General features: G+C 48.6%; 1 protein-coding gene across 1 annotated transcript; it reads right to left on the bottom strand.

Moving 5' to 3' along the window:
- Positions 1-180: 180 nt before the first annotated feature.
- Positions 181-14,299, bottom strand: LOC144889027 (DNA repair and recombination protein RAD54-like). Its single transcript, XM_078768836.1, has 6 exons — positions 14,248-14,299; positions 11,892-11,923; positions 11,502-11,585; positions 6,056-6,262; positions 5,798-5,961; positions 181-379 (listed from the first exon to the last, which is right to left on the bottom strand). The coding sequence occupies exons 1-6, from the start codon at positions 14,297-14,299 to the stop codon at positions 181-183; spliced, it is 738 nt and encodes a 245-aa protein (XP_078624962.1).
- Between the last annotated feature and the right edge of the window lie 1,210 nt (positions 14,300-15,509).

Genomic DNA, 15,509 nt, shown 5'->3' on the forward strand with positions numbered 1-15,509 from the left:
AGGTTTGTGATACCATTCGTCAATCCTTTGCCTGGTGGCATGCTGCATTTCTGAGTTTATAAAACAAGTTTCCACCCAAAGTTCTCACTCGGTTCCTGAGGCCTGCGGGAGTGGTTCCACAGGAAGGAATGCAAGCGCTTGCTAAAAATGTAATGCCTTTAGGATAAAGTACACATGGGTTCACACGAGAGTGCGCGTGTCGTGAGAGCGTTGATGGAACACAAAGGAAATGCCGGCATCCCAAGCGGCACGGAGTGCAGTGTCTGGCAGGTGGCGCCTCTCAGCACTGTGCTGCCATTGCGATAGGGCTGACGTACAGTCTGCTTCCGTTGGAGGTGCGCGCACCTGGATGCCGTTCACACAACGACGGCAGCGAAATCTATGGGCAAGGGGAAAGGAGGAGGGGTGTGGTGGAGTTGGGGAAGGAAATGAAGAATTACATTCTTTCATATGATCTTGTACACCTTTCATATATAAGGCAGGGATATTAGAAGACACTATACATAATCATTAATTTGCTAACATAAATCAATGCAGTATATGCAGAGGAGGAACGACAGACATGCTTTTTATTGGAAGGCAGATGCAGAAGTACATGGAGGAAGAGGAAGAAGTTGTTTCTTGGGTTTGTTGATCTGGAGAAAGCATTCGATAGGGTTCCACGCAAAGTAGTGACATGGGCATTGAGTAAGTTCGGAGTGGAGGAATGGTTGATCAGAGTAGTGATGGCAATGTACAAAAGAGCGCGCACAGCTGTAAGGACGAATGACGGGAACAGTGGTGAGTTTGAGGTGAAGGTGGGAGCGCATCAGGGGTTGGTACGAAGTCCACTACTATTTGTAGCTGTGATGGAGGTGCTGGCTCGGAACGTAAAGGAGGGTTTGCCATGGGAGGTGTTGTATGCAGATGATCTGGTGTTGATTGCAGAAAGTATGGATGGACTGAAGGAGAAGATGAACAAGTGGAAGGAATGTATGGAGACAAAAGGTCTGAAGGTGAATATGGGAAAGACGAAGGTGATGGCAAGTGGTAAAGCATGTGGTGAGGTGTAAAGAACTGGGAAGTGTGCTTTGTGCAGGAAGGGTGTCGGAGTGAACTCCATTCAATGTACAATGTTAAAGGTGGGCGCGATTCGGAAAATTTTAAGTCCGCTTACCGCTTATCCGCTCCGCCAGCCCGTGTAGTCCGATTCGCTTATCCGCTTCAGCGGCCGAAAATCTTAGCCCGCTTACCGGTTATCCGCTTATCCGCTTCGATTCGATTTTTTAAAAGCGCTTCGACGTTTTTAAAGCGATTTTTGACGTTTCTAAAGGGAATTTAATGCTTTTTAAGCCTAAATAGCCATTTCTAACTACTACAAAGACAAACAGCTTTTAAGATCAAAAATATACATTTTTAATTAAATAAAATTTATTCAAAATTTATTGAAATAAAGTTTTCCACTCGACTCTACTCGACTCTACAGTTAATTTAAATATAATTTTAATATATGCAAGTTACATTAAAGAAAAATCAATTTGCCCGTCCTTTCTTTGACAATAGAGTCTACTAGTCAACAGACTAGCAGTCTGTTGACTAGTCCTCGTCTTCCTCCTCCACCTCATGGGCCTTCTTGAGGATTTGGAGGTTGCCCTTCATGAAGACGAGGGCCTCGAAGTTCGGTGCAGCCAGGGCCGACCTCTTAGGCCTGAGGATGTCCGACCCGTAGCTGAACACGTGCTCGACCGAGGCAAAGCTCGGGAGCGGCGTGTTATGCCTGAGAAATAGAGTTACCCAAGCATCACGGAACTCGAGCGGGAAGAGATTGGGCGAGAGCCCCGGGTTCCCCCTCAGTGGCTTCCTCGACCTGTTGTTGACCTCTTCCCTGATCTTCTCCTCGAGGTTCTCCTCCTGCTGCCCCTCCTCCATGGCGAACAGGTAATCCGTACTGCTCGAGCCGGGCTGGGGTCCCTGCTGGGGGGCAGGGTCCAGGTGCTCGTCAGGCAGGACGAGGGCGAGCAGGTCCCTGATGAGCTTGTCCCTCACCAGGTCGCAGATGGCGTCGTTGTTCTGCCTCCTGCAGATGGCCCTGACCGTGGCGAGCTTGTGCTGGGGGTGCAGCGCCGTGGCCATCAAAAGGTCCATGTCCACGAAGAGGTGGCTGAACCTGAAGTAAAAGAAAAGTTATAAAACAAATGTCAAATAATTTCAGATTTGTAAATTGAAAAATTAAATGTCATTCAACTGATTTTAATTCATTTCAAATGAATCATTAGACCGGCAAGGATTTTTTAATCATTTAATAATAATATAATATAAGAAGAAAGAAGCACTTATTAATTTTCAACTTGTTGTGATAAAATATAATAATAATATAAGAACTAACCTGCCGTCAAAGCCCTTTGTTCCCTTCCTGGTGCAGGACGGCTGGTGGAGGAGGCTGGCCACCAGGTTCTGGGCGTGGACGATGCTGCCGTCGATGGACAGCGCCTCCAGGAAGTCCTTGAGCACCTGGAGGTGGGGGAGAAGGCACCCCATGTAGGCCTTCTCCTCGCCCTGGAGTACGTCTAGGCAGGCGGCGAGGGGGCGGTCACCTTGACGTACGCCGACCAGATCTGCACGTCGTCCTCCGTGATGTGCGGCAGGGGGTGGGGGTGCTGCCGCTGACAGATCTGGTTCAGGTTGTTCCTCTTGTCCATGTCAAGCACCTCGGTCAGCAGGCACTTGTAGGCGTCGTGGCTAGAGTTCCACCTGGTGACGCCGGGGGTCACAAGCTTCTTGCCCAGGGCCGTCTTAATGTCATTGGCGGTCACTGTCTTCCTGTTCTGGGCGTTCCACAGGCCCTGGGCCTTGGCGGCCGGCTTGGTGAAGGCCGGCCTGGGCTGGGCGCTCCAGCCGGGCACCTTCTCGACGTCCCTGGAGGCCAGCAGGTTCACTGTGTGTGCCGCACAGCGGCGATGCTTGGGGACGTGCACCACCTCTTCCTGCTGGTCCACCTCCTCCAGGGCGTCCACCACGAGGATGGTGTTGGTCTGCACCACCTCTGGGTCCACCTCCACCACGTCTAGCTGCTCGTCATCGCGCCCGAGGGCCCCATAGTGATTCAAGACGCTGATGTAGTTGGCGTCGTTGTCAGTGGTGGTGCTGACAACCTGAAAAGCAAAATACTGTTTTAAAACAAAGTTTATTTTCATTTTTCACTTACAGTTAATATTAAAAGTTTTAAAACTTAAAATGAATTGTTTTAGCAAAATATAATGTGTATTAGGTGACGTATTACTGTAATACGTCACTTAATACACATTATATTTTGCTAAAACAATTCATTTTAAGTTGCCTGAATAATCTAATTAATCTTGACTATTATATTTAAACACTGTCATAAAAAACGCATACTTTTATTGTTAATTGTAATCTATTGAAAATAAATTTTGTAAACAATTTTAAATTCTAAAACTACAGAGTTTACACACCTTTCTTTTGATGCCGAAGTCATCGTGCAGCTCGGAGATTGCCTCTGCCAGGTACTGGCCCGTCTGGCTGACGGTGATCTCCTTGATCCCGAGGATGGCGGACTGCCCCTCGAAGGTGACCCTCTCCAGCCAGGTCACCGTCATCCCCAGGAAGGCCCTGTTGCTTGCCGACCAGCTGTCGGCCGTGGTGGCGACGAACTCCTGTTTGGCGAGGAGGTCCGTCAGGTCGGCCTTGGCCTGGTCCCCCATCGCCCTGATGTCCCGAGTGAGCTTCCGCCGGGAGGGGACCTTGAACTGTGGGCAGGCGTACGCCCACAGGGCCCTGTTGTGCTCGTTGTCTGTCTCCGAGGCGGGCTTCATGCAGCCAATGAAGGACCTGAATTATATATTATATCAATTTATTATAAATTGATATAATGAATGAAAACTCTTAACAATTTATATGTCTCATATAAATTATTTATATGAGACATATAAATTGTTGAAAGATATTTTTGAACAGTCAAAAAAACTTTAACATTGAATTTATAATTATTAACGTGCCTCCGATTGAATCCGATAAATTCCGATTAAATCGGAATAGAACGGACCGATTTATTCCGAAGTTATTAATATATTCTTACTTTAAGTTGACAAATGAAAATGAGTTTAATTAAAATATAAAATTACCTACCTATAGTAAAGGTCGAGACACCTCTTCTGGCTGAACTTCTCCTTGAAGGTCTCCTCGATGCTGGCCTGCCTCCTGGCGCCGGCCATGTCCTGGAAGGACTTGTGGCGGCCGGGTCTGCTGCCGCCGTCGAGGGCCGCCTTGAGGTCGTTGTGCTGGGCATCGTGGTACCTCTGGTAGTGCACCTTCAAGTTTGAACTTGATCCGGGCTGGGCTTTGAGTGTCTTTGAGCACTTGGTGCACGTGGCCTTGCTGTCCACGACCTTGAAGAAGGGGGCGATGTGCCTCCACTTCTGGCTGAGGCTGGAATTGTCTGTGTCCATTGTCACGTTGATCTCAGCCGACTCGATTGAGTCCAGCGACATCCTGCTCTCGCTGCGCGCGAGCTGAGGGGTCAGGGCGCAGATCTCCTGACTGTCCTCCACGTCCCCCATCATGTTGACCGCCGAGTTGTGGATGTCGCTGTGCTGGGACTGCTGGTTTGCGTCGCTCGTGTGCCTGTCCCTGGCACTGCCGCTGGGCTGGAGAGTCAGAAATCTCTCCATCTTGACGTTATTGCCGCTCTAGCGTCCAATAAAATATTCAGTTTTCACTTATTATTCACTTAAATAAATATTCACAATTCTAGAGTAACGGCTCAGGCTAACAGCTGATTTGGCGAATCGCGATGCGCTTTAATTTTTCAGTAGTCCGCTTACGCTTATCCGCTTCGGTTTCCGGGGGTTGTTCCGATTCGCTTATCCGCTTCGAAAACGTTAGTCCGCTGCAGCGGATAAGCGGATAAGCGGACTTTCGAAGCGGACCGCCCACCTTTGTACAATGTGCGCTGAGTGGGTTCATCAAAAATGTAGTGGTCTGAGAGGGTCATTAACCAGTGTGGCAATTACATTCAAGTGTAAGGTGTGCACAGAGGGAGCTGCAGATGGAGGAAATGTTGAGTTGGATCTTGGAGATGGCGTGAAGCTGGAAGGTGTGAAAACATTTTGCTACCTCAGAGACATGCTGAATGGAGAAGGTGGATCAGACTCGGCAATGGATGCTGGAGTGAGATGTGCATGGAAGAAGTTTCGAGAACTGAGTGGCGTGCTGATGAGGAGGGGAGTGTCGTTGAAGCTGAAGGGAAAGGTGTATGCTGCATGTGTGAGAAGTGTTATGATTTATGGGAGCGAGACATGGGTAATGAACGTAGAGCAACAACGAAGGCTGGAATGGGTGGAAATGCGAATGGTTCGGTGGATGTGTGGAGTATCGTTGAGAGAAAGGAAGACAAATGATGAATTGCGAAAGATGATGGGAATAGAGCCTGTGATGGATGCTGTGAAGAGAAAGAGGTTCAGATGGTTTGGTCATGCGTTGAGGATGGATGAAAGTGACTGGTTGAGGAGAGTGATGGAAATGAATGTAGAAGGAAGTAGAGGACGGGGAAGACCGAGAAAGACTTGGCTGAAGATGGTGGAAGAAGAAATGCGGGCAAGGGGGTTAACAAGGGGAGATGCAGAAAATAGGGAAAAATGGAGAGGATTGTCATGGGGACCACAAGGCTAACCCCTGCTCCAGCAGGGAAAATGGCCTTAAAATGCCTGTTGTGTTGTTGTTGTATATGGCATTCAACTCCAGGGTCCCAGTATCTTAAGCCAAGTGTGCAGATGGGAAAGGAGTGGAATGAGGAACGAACTTGTCGTGAGTGTCGCTCGTGGTTTCTTCATCGAGTACAAATAGGTCGCGAAGTTCACCCTGTGTAAAGTGCCGCTCAACATCCATCTCCTTATCCACCACGCAACTACTCAGAGCCTTCTTGTGAGTCTGACGTTGCAAAACCTTTTCCTCTATGGTCCCAGTCTGCAGTATCAGGAAGTGACCAACACAAGTCATCCAATAATGCCATTGCCACATTGAAAATACTTTTATTCCATTGACGTGCACGAATCCTTACCGATACGAGGCGGTACACGAAGCACGTTTTCTTCTGTCCGTCATGCCACACCCGCGCCATGGCCTGCTCGTCGTTTGCTGGATTCCAGTCGGGATCAAACATGATCAGGCGGTTTGCTCCAATTAGGTTCAAACCACAACCGCCAGCTTTGCTGCTCAACATGAATATAAATTCTGGACTCTGCTTGGGCAGTGTGACAGTATAAACCCCAACAAGTCAGTCTTTACATAGAAACAAAACAGTGCCATCATCGTCTTGTTCACCTAGATCACCGAGCGATTTATGAAGCATTTGTGGTCAAAATTTGGACAGCCAAGACATACTTTCATAAAGTGGTACTCTTTCTTTTTAACTTATACTACCAATATTCATTAAATGGACTGCAGTGCAACTTGATTTTATTTAATACATGATGGTGGCCCATGGAAAAGTGAGGTAACAAACTGACACTGGTGACAAGGAGCCATAGTTTTACAAAAAACAAGGAAATGAAGAAATGGGCAAAGAGGAGGAAAAATGATAACCTGCAAGTAATAGGGTTGAGATAGGTATGATTCATGGAGGTAGAAAAGATAATGGGTAGGGGACAGAGAATGGCATGGGAATGTGGTGATGTAAAGTATCTCGACAAACTGCGATCAATTGTCGTACGCGTTTATTCACTCTGCCGATCAAGGCCCGATTCACAGCAGCGCCATCCGAGCTCTGGCGTAGGGATACCACCCGGTCCCGGTGTAGGGATACAACGGTGAACATTTGCACTGCATACATGACATCCTCCCCTTTAAGTCCAAAATTACCAAGAGCAATATACGTGCTAGATTTCCAGAATTGACATTTCAAAAGCAACATTTCCAAAACATGTGAAAATATGTGTGCAAACGGTTATGAGAATAATGAAAATACGTGAAAATAGAACATGTGTCAACGTGAAAAAAAACATCTTCAAAGATTCAACCGGTCGGGCGCTTTTCTCTCACGCATTGAGCGTCGCGGTGTACCAGTGGATACAGAGTCCGAGGTGATTCCTTTGGGTCGCGGTGTACCAGTGGATACAGAGTCCGAGGTGATTCCTTTGGTCTCCACGAAGGGTGTAGCGTTTGCAGAGGTTTTCGGGGCATCCGAGCTGGCTGGAGCGGCCACGACGATCTCCGGCAGTGGCGGGTCGAACTGTTGTCCTGACTGTGACGATGCTACAGGCTCCATCGACTCACAGTGACGGTAGGTTATGTGGTCCTGATGTCGACGAATTTCGTGGCCGTCCTGCAGGCGAATCACACTGGACAGTGGACCTGGCTTCTCGATGATGTCTCCCGGTAGCCACGTCGCACCTGCACCAAAATTTCGGGCAAACACTGGATCTCCAATGTTGATACATCGACTGTTGGACGTCTTATCGTGCACCAACTTTTGATTAAGCTGGCTCTGATAAACATTTGATGATATGTCTGGTTTGAGATTGTCAAGTGTCGATCTCAAGTGTCGTTTCATCAATAACTCAGACGGAGCTGCACCGGTTGTTGATTGTGGCGTGATGCGGTATTTGAACAGGAGACGAGACAGCTTTGTTTCCAGGGTTCCCTCCTGAAGTTTCTGCAATCCGGATTTGATGATTCCCACGGATCGTTCGGCCAAGCCATTTGAAGCCTGGTGATGTGGGCTGACAAACTTATGTTTGATGCCGTTCCGACGTGTGAACTTGGCAAACTCGGTACTGGAAAAACACGAACCGTTATCACTCACGATCATCCTGGGCAGACCATGAGTGGCGAAACAGCGTCTGAGTCTTTCGATGACAATGGCTGACGTAGTACCACACGTCACATAGGCATCAATCCATTTTGTGTGCGCGTCCGTAATTATTAGAATCATGCTGCCGTTAATAGGCCCGGCATAATCGAGATGTAGGCGATGCCACGGTTCGCTGGGCCATTCCCAGGGATGCAGTGGCGCTTTCGCAGGTGTATTCCGGGTGCTCTGGCAGGGGTAACAATGTCGAACATGATGTTCGATATCAGCATCAAGATTCGGCCACCACACATAGTTTCTGGTGAGTGACTTCATCTTCACAATCCCGGGGTGACAGTCATGGATTTCATCCATGACCCTGGAACGCAGATTTTTCGGGATCACGACACGACATCCCCAGAGTAGGCAACCATTTTCCACGCTGAGTTCGTTTTTACGTGCTTTAAAAGCCGCAAAATCTGGGTCACCCTCAGGTAGCAAATGCCATCCAAGCTGTACAGCCTGGACAGTTCTGGACAGAACGGGGTCTCGTCGAGTATGAGTGCGGATCTGGCCAGAATCGACAGCACAATCTTCCAGATGATCCATCAGTGCGATAATGGATCCTGGTGTAGGCGAATCATCAACGGATTCTGGAAGGGGTAACCGACTCATGGCATCTGCATTTGTGATAGACGAACCGGGCTTATAACATATGGTGTAGTCATAAGCAGGGAGAAACAGGGACCAGCGGATGATCCTGGGCGGTAGTGTCAGATGTCGCCTTAGTTGGACCAAACAGACTGATCAGCGGCTTGTGATCAGTGCGAATCGTGAAATGATGTCCAAGAAGGTACTGGCGAAATTTGCCAACGCCGAAAACGATTCCCAATCCTTCCTTGTCAAGTTGGGAATAGTTTTTCTCTGCCGGGGTCAACGTTCTGGATGCAAATGCATCCGGTCTTTCTGTACCATCAGGCATCACGTGCGATAATACACTCCCCACTCCATACCGACAGGCATCGCATGTCAGCACAAGATCCTTCTCTGGATCAAAATGAACGAGAACATTGGACGATTTGAGCAGATCCTTAGAGGTCTGGAATGCTGATTGTTCACTAGACCCCCAGCTCCAGGAGACTCCTTTCCTCAAAAGCCGATAAAGGGGGCCCAAAACGTCGGTCACATTCGGGATGTAACGACCATAGAACTGAAGCAAACCGAGGTATGACTTCAATTCGGTCACATCTCGTGGAGAAGGAGCATCCTTGATAGCTCGGACTTTCTCATCTGTCGGGTGTAGACCCTCGGCATCAATCGTATGACCCAGGTACGTGACTGATGGCACCATAAACTTGCACTTGTCTCGACGCAAACGTAGGCCGGAGTCCGAAATCTTCTTCAGAACTCTCTCCAGGTTCTGTAGATGTTCCGCGTCCGTACGACCAGTAACCAGAATATCATCCTGGTAACAAACGACGTTGCGTTCGGCGGCAAACAAACTGTCCATGACACGCTGATAAATTCCAGGTGCAGATTTCACTCCAAAACTAAGTCGGTGGTACCTATACAACCCACGATGCGTGTTGATGGTAAGATACTGTTTCGAATTCTCGTCCAAGCAGAGCTGTAGATAGGCGGATTTGAGATCGAGTTTCGTAAAAGTCTTGCCTCCCGTGAGACGAGCATAGAGGTCTTCGATCCTCGGGATTGGATATTTATCCAATGAAGAACACCTGTTCACGGTCATTTTATAATCTCCACATATGCGGATGGACTGGTCCGATTTTATGACTGGAACGATGGGCGCCGCCCATTCGGCATACTGGATTTGCTCGATGATCCCCAGATTTTCAAGATGATCCAGTTCCTTGTCAATCCGCTCACGCAGGGCGAAAGGGACTGGGCGAGCCCTGCAAAATATAGGATTGGCATCCCGGTCAACCCTGAGTTTAGCCGTATGTCCTTTCAAGGTTCCAAGCTCATCCTTGAAGACATCCGGGTACGTATCCAGCACATTTTTCAGTGTGTATGCTGCGGTAGGAGAAACATTGGCTGCCCGGAGTTGATGAATGCTTTCCCACTTCAGTCGAATTATGCTCAACCAGTTCCTGCCGAGTAAGGAAGGGCCCTTTCCAGGAATGACGATCAGGGGTAGGTGAAACTCACGGTTATCGTAGCCCACCCTGACATCACATGTACCGCAGGGAACAATCTTCTCACCTGTATAGGTGGAGAGTCCATAGGTAGTAGGTTTCAGATGGGGTCGGTCAGCATCACTCCACAGGTTTGTGAAAACAGCATGGCTGATGAGCGAGACGGCCGCACCAGTGTCAACCTCCATTTGCAATGGTCGATTGTTGACGACAACATTGGCAAGAAGAGGGTCCCGCCTATGGTGAGAATCAATATGAAGCAGGTCATACGATTCTGAGTTGTCGGAAACAGAGCTCACCTGGTCAAGCTCGGGTTCCTCCGAACCGATAAACTGATGAATCTTGTCAGCAGCTTTTCCTTTTCCCGATTTGCGAGTGATGCAAGCTGGAGCAATATGGCCAGTTTTCGAACAGAAATGGCAGGTGGCATCTTTGAACCGACACGTCTCCGGAGGGTGCTTTCCGTTGCACCGAAAACAGTTGTTGTGGGTTTGAGACTGCACTGGCTTCTGACGAGGAGCCTTGTTCCAACGTTGTGGCTGAACATGATCCAACCGATTCACAGCAGGGCTGGTACCAGATGAGCGAGTGGCACCGATGCTTGTAGCGTTGCGTTCAGCACTTTCCATGGAAATTGCGGTGTCTCTGGCATTTTGGAACGTCAGTCTTCTCTCAGCAAGCAGGCGTCTACGAGTGCGGTCATCGGACATGCCAACCACCAGCAAATCACGAAGCATGTCATCAATCGTGTCCCCAAACTCACACAGATGTGACAGTTTTTTGAGGTGTGCAATGAAGTCTGCGATCGACTGACCTTGCTGCTGTCTGCACATGTAAAAATTAAACCGACACAGGATGACTGAAGGAGATGGGTTGCAATGTTCCTTCAAAGCGGCCTTGAGCTCTGCATACGTGAGCTCCTGGATTGTCCGAGGCCGAATCAGGTTTTTAACGAGTGTGAACGTCTCACCTCCGCAAACGGACAGGAAGACGGCCTTCATCAGGCCTTCAGTCGCAATGCCGTTCGCCTCGAAGTAGAAAGACAAACGCTCAGAATACGTGTCAAAATCCCCCTCATGAGGGTCGAATTCATCGATATGGCCGAAAGATGTCATGGTCTAGATGTTTACCTTCGTCGCCATGTAAAGTATCTCGACAAACTGCGATCAATTGTCGTACGCGTTTATTCACTCTGCCGATCAAGGCCCGATTCACAGCAGCGCCATCCGAGCTCTGGTGTAGGGATACCACCCGGTCCCGGTGTAGGGATACAACGGTGAACATTTGCACTGCATACATGACAGGTGACCAGCCTGTTTGAAGCTCTCAAAGGAAGAGTGAGGTTAAAAAACCTCAGGAAGGTGTTTCCACAAATCACAGAAAAGTAAACCAAAGGATTGGAGGTGTGCGGTGAAAGTGCATTTTGAGAGTCTTAACACCGTATTGTACCGTAAAATACCCCTATCCTACTGACAGACAGACTACAGCTGTGTGACTCTCTGCTGATCCCGTAGATTATTTTGTGGGTCACAGGGAAGAGCAGTACACCATGAGCTACAGACCAAGCCCTTGTAGACTGATTTTCTCTTCAAGAAATTGTCCACAACATCCAAATGATTACTTGCAATCATTGCTTCTGGGTTCTCCTGAATGGACAGTCGAGTCGGTTAAACAATCACAATAATGGAGGCTCTGTCTCCTGGTTAACATGTAGGCCTAAGCTGATGATCTTGCCATTTTGGGATCACATGCAGGCAAGACATTTGAGAAAGTTGAAGACACTAAGCAAAGATGTTGCAACAATGAGCCTCTACTACCACCAACGGTGCGACTGTCTCAATGTTCAGAAAACAGCATACTCCGTCTTCCATCTGCAGGATAGCAAAGCAAGGAGACAGCTGAAAGTCAAGCTGAACAACATCCCTCTCTCCTTCCCTCAGATACTTACTTACCTTTGTGTGCAACTCTATTGGGCTGTGACCCTCTGGCAGCATACAGAAAAGGTAGCAGTAAAAGCAGCTGCAAGACTCAAATTGATCCACAAACTCTGTGGCAATGACTTCTCTACTCTCCAAGCCTCAACACTCACATTAATATATGCCCCTGCAGAATACTGTCTCTGCTTCGGACAAAAGCCTTCACACAAAAAAGGCTGATGTGCAGCTCAACATATCTGAGGGCTAACAGTCAGTCAACAGCCCACTCTCTCTCAGTACTTGCTGGCATTCACCACCATCACGTCAAGCATCTAGCTACTAAAAGACATGCAGCACCCAAAGCTTCTAACATCTCAGGACACCCACGTCAATAAGTCTTTGAAGAATTCCCCCCCCCCCTCCCTCTTGCCAAACAATTGAAAAGCAGGAAGACCTTTATGAGAGAGGCCAACCCCACATCACTTCAGATGATGGGTCTGGCAGGCACACATGGCACATTAACTAGTGGTGACCGAACCAACCTGAAGGCCATCTACAATATCTCTCCACCTCCACTAAACCTCCAGGATGTGACATGTCCCTGAAGGAATGGTGCCGCTTGAACCAGCTTCGAACTGGCGTTGACCAGTTTAGCAGCAACAAGTTCACGTGGGGACCTGCGGAATCGCCTTCATGCGAGTGTGGTAACCTCCAGATTACAGACAATCTAGTGCAGGACTGCCAAACTCACAACCTGTAAAAGGGGATATGTGCCAGGAGCTACAAAGCATAATGTCACGTGCCCACGATTGGCAGAGTACAGCAACTTTTATTTCATCTATCCCACGCTTGAGCCATATGAAAGAAGAATGAGGTTTCAAAGACTCATTCCATTTGTCAGACCAGTATAAAACAATTCCAGATCAACAGAGAGTCAGACAGCTCCTGTCTGCCTGCCAGTGGGATGGCGGTACTTTATGGCACAATGCAGTCATCTGTAAAATGGAAGAGAGGGTTGTACAGAGCATCAGAGAAGTCGTGCATTATTATGTGGAACCTCATGCATAAATATGCAGCTTTACCATGCAATAATTTTCTTTTATTAAAATGGACCAGTGTCATTAAAATGGAGACATTTATGCAACATAAACCATACCCCACAGACTATATAGGCTCTCTTCACCCACCATGTCCATCAGCTCACATTTCACTGCTTCACATGGCCCATTGGCCCAGCCTCATTATGGCTTCTTTGTAACATTTTCGATTCTGCATCTATCTATAATTCCACTAATCTCTGTGTGTGTGTCTGTGTGTTTGTTTGTCTGTGACCGCTGTTTCTCGACAACCACGGGTCCGATATACTTGCAACTTGCCAGGTATATTGCTGGGGACCCGAGGATGTGCCTTTTCAAGGTTTGAAATTAATCGGACAAGTAGTTACCGAGCTATGTCCAAAAAACGATTCAACCAATCAGAGAGCAGCGAGCTATCACGTGTGCCGAACGTGGCGAACAGACTCTGCCTCGGACAGCACATTTGAGAGCGTATTCATTTATTTCACGTTGGCAAACTATGTTGGCGCTATGTTGGCGTTAAACTATGTTTTAAAACTAATTAAAACTAATTTGCGATTCATCGTAACTGCGATATGCGACCCTCCGGAGCTCCTGTGAGAGCATGCACCATTACGGATAGTAATTGAATTAAAAACATGATGCGTGATGTGAGATGCGTGATGTGAGAGCGTACGGGTACGGCTATGGCGATTTAGCCATTCGCCGTTCGCTTTGGCTTTGCGAATGGACCAAACCATTTCATGTAAATAGAGGGGGGGGGATAGTCACCGTACTCGCAAGCCGTTCGCTTTGGCTTTGCGAATGGACCAAACCATTTCATGTAAATAGAGGGGGGGGGGGGGATATAATTTTAGATATATATATAGTACGGGCATGCCCTAGTCTATCTATAATTCCATTAATCTCTGTATGTGTGTATGTGTGTATGTGTGTTTGTATGTTTGTCTGTGATGTGTGATTAGCATCATGATGTTCCTGGTCATACCCGCAAACCGTTAGATTATCCAGATAAACAAAGACATCGGTCAAGTTCTCCTTAGCGATGAGGTCGTCCATAGCCCTCTGAAAACAAGTGACCCCGTTCGTGACCCCGAAAGGTAGCCGGGTGAACTGGTATAACCTCTGACCCGATTCAAACGCTGTATAGATGCGATCCGCCTCGGAGATGGGGATTTGATGATACGCACTACGCAGATCGAGAGAGCTATAGACCGAATACTGTGCCACCTGTCGAACCAGGGAGTCCATTCCCCCGGGAGTGGGTAGGCGTCCAGCTGTGTAAACCGATTAATCGTCTGCGAATAGTCGATTACCATGCGTCTGCGATGCGATTCGCTTAGTACCACCAGAACTTGGGCCCACCATGGCGACCGACTAGGTTCTACGATACCTTCCTTTAGTAGCTGGGCCGTTTCTTCCACAATGAATTGTGCGTCAGCTCGTGAGTAGCGTCACAATTTAACCACGACAGGTGTACAGTCCGTGGTCATATTGGGGAACAGCGACAGTGGCTCAATTTCCATCCCTGCAAGAGCACACACAGCAAGATTATCAGTACCACCAAATTCCATTTCCAAACGTCCATGTCGCTTGATAAAATCATGTCCTAGCAAAACTTCTGCACATAATGCTGGTAAGACCATTAGATGCACATCCGGAAACAATCGACCCTTAATCACAAGCTTCAGTCGACATTCCCCTTTTGTGCTAAGCCATAGCACTTGAGGCCATAAAGATTCGGCATCTTGTCCCAAGGATCGGCCATCCATGTTTCTGCACAAGTCGAAAATCAACATAACTATCCATGGATCCCGTGTCGATCAAAGCATTAGCAAAAATTCCCTCGATCATGAGTGGGATTATAGCCACGAGCCAGGCCAGGTGGACCTGTAGTTATCGATTCGTCAAGGCGAGGCGCTCGTGCCTCACGTGTGGATCCAACGCCAGCTAAAGTCTTTCGTGCCGTTGAAGTCGTGTGTAGGCCAGTCGTGCGGCCTCCAGAGGGCGCTCGTGCCACGTGCAGAGTTTCAAAGCCAGCATTAGCTGATCGGGTAGCCGATCCCGGAAGTTGGCAGGGTGTCGGAAGAATGCCTGTCAAGGACGGTCGCGCCGCGTACTGAAGTGATTGCGACACTTGTTTAGTCGGCGCGGCGAGTCTCACCAAGGTCGAGCTCTCAGCTCGGGGCCCACGGAAAGGGGCGATCCCCATCAAAGTCGGGCGAGGCGCGCCGCACGCCGTTCGTACCGCTGGCTCGGAGATAAGCACATTCATCGTCGAGCGGGCTCGTTTGCCCCGCGACGCTCGGCAAACTTTTGCAAAATGTCCCGGCTTTGAGCACAAATGACACTTCGCATCTTTAGCAGGGCAAACAGACCTGGGATGATTCCGATTCCCGCAGAAATAGCACGTAGCGTTACTTCCGGACTTGGGTCCTGCTGCAGCGGCCACCGTCAAGCCCGGATCGGGATCCTCGGGAGTGGCTGGGGTCTCTGATTCTGGCGGAGGTGCCAAGGCTGCATCTACGACCTCGGCGGTAGCTCTCTCTGGTCGAGTCTGTCGAGATGTCCCCGCAGT

This window comes from Myxine glutinosa, unplaced genomic scaffold (genome assembly GCF_964187855.1).
Source record: "Myxine glutinosa unplaced genomic scaffold, kmMyxGlut1.1 SCAFFOLD_586, whole genome shotgun sequence".
In the NCBI taxonomy this organism is placed as follows: Eukaryota; Metazoa; Chordata; class Myxini; order Myxiniformes; family Myxinidae; genus Myxine; species Myxine glutinosa.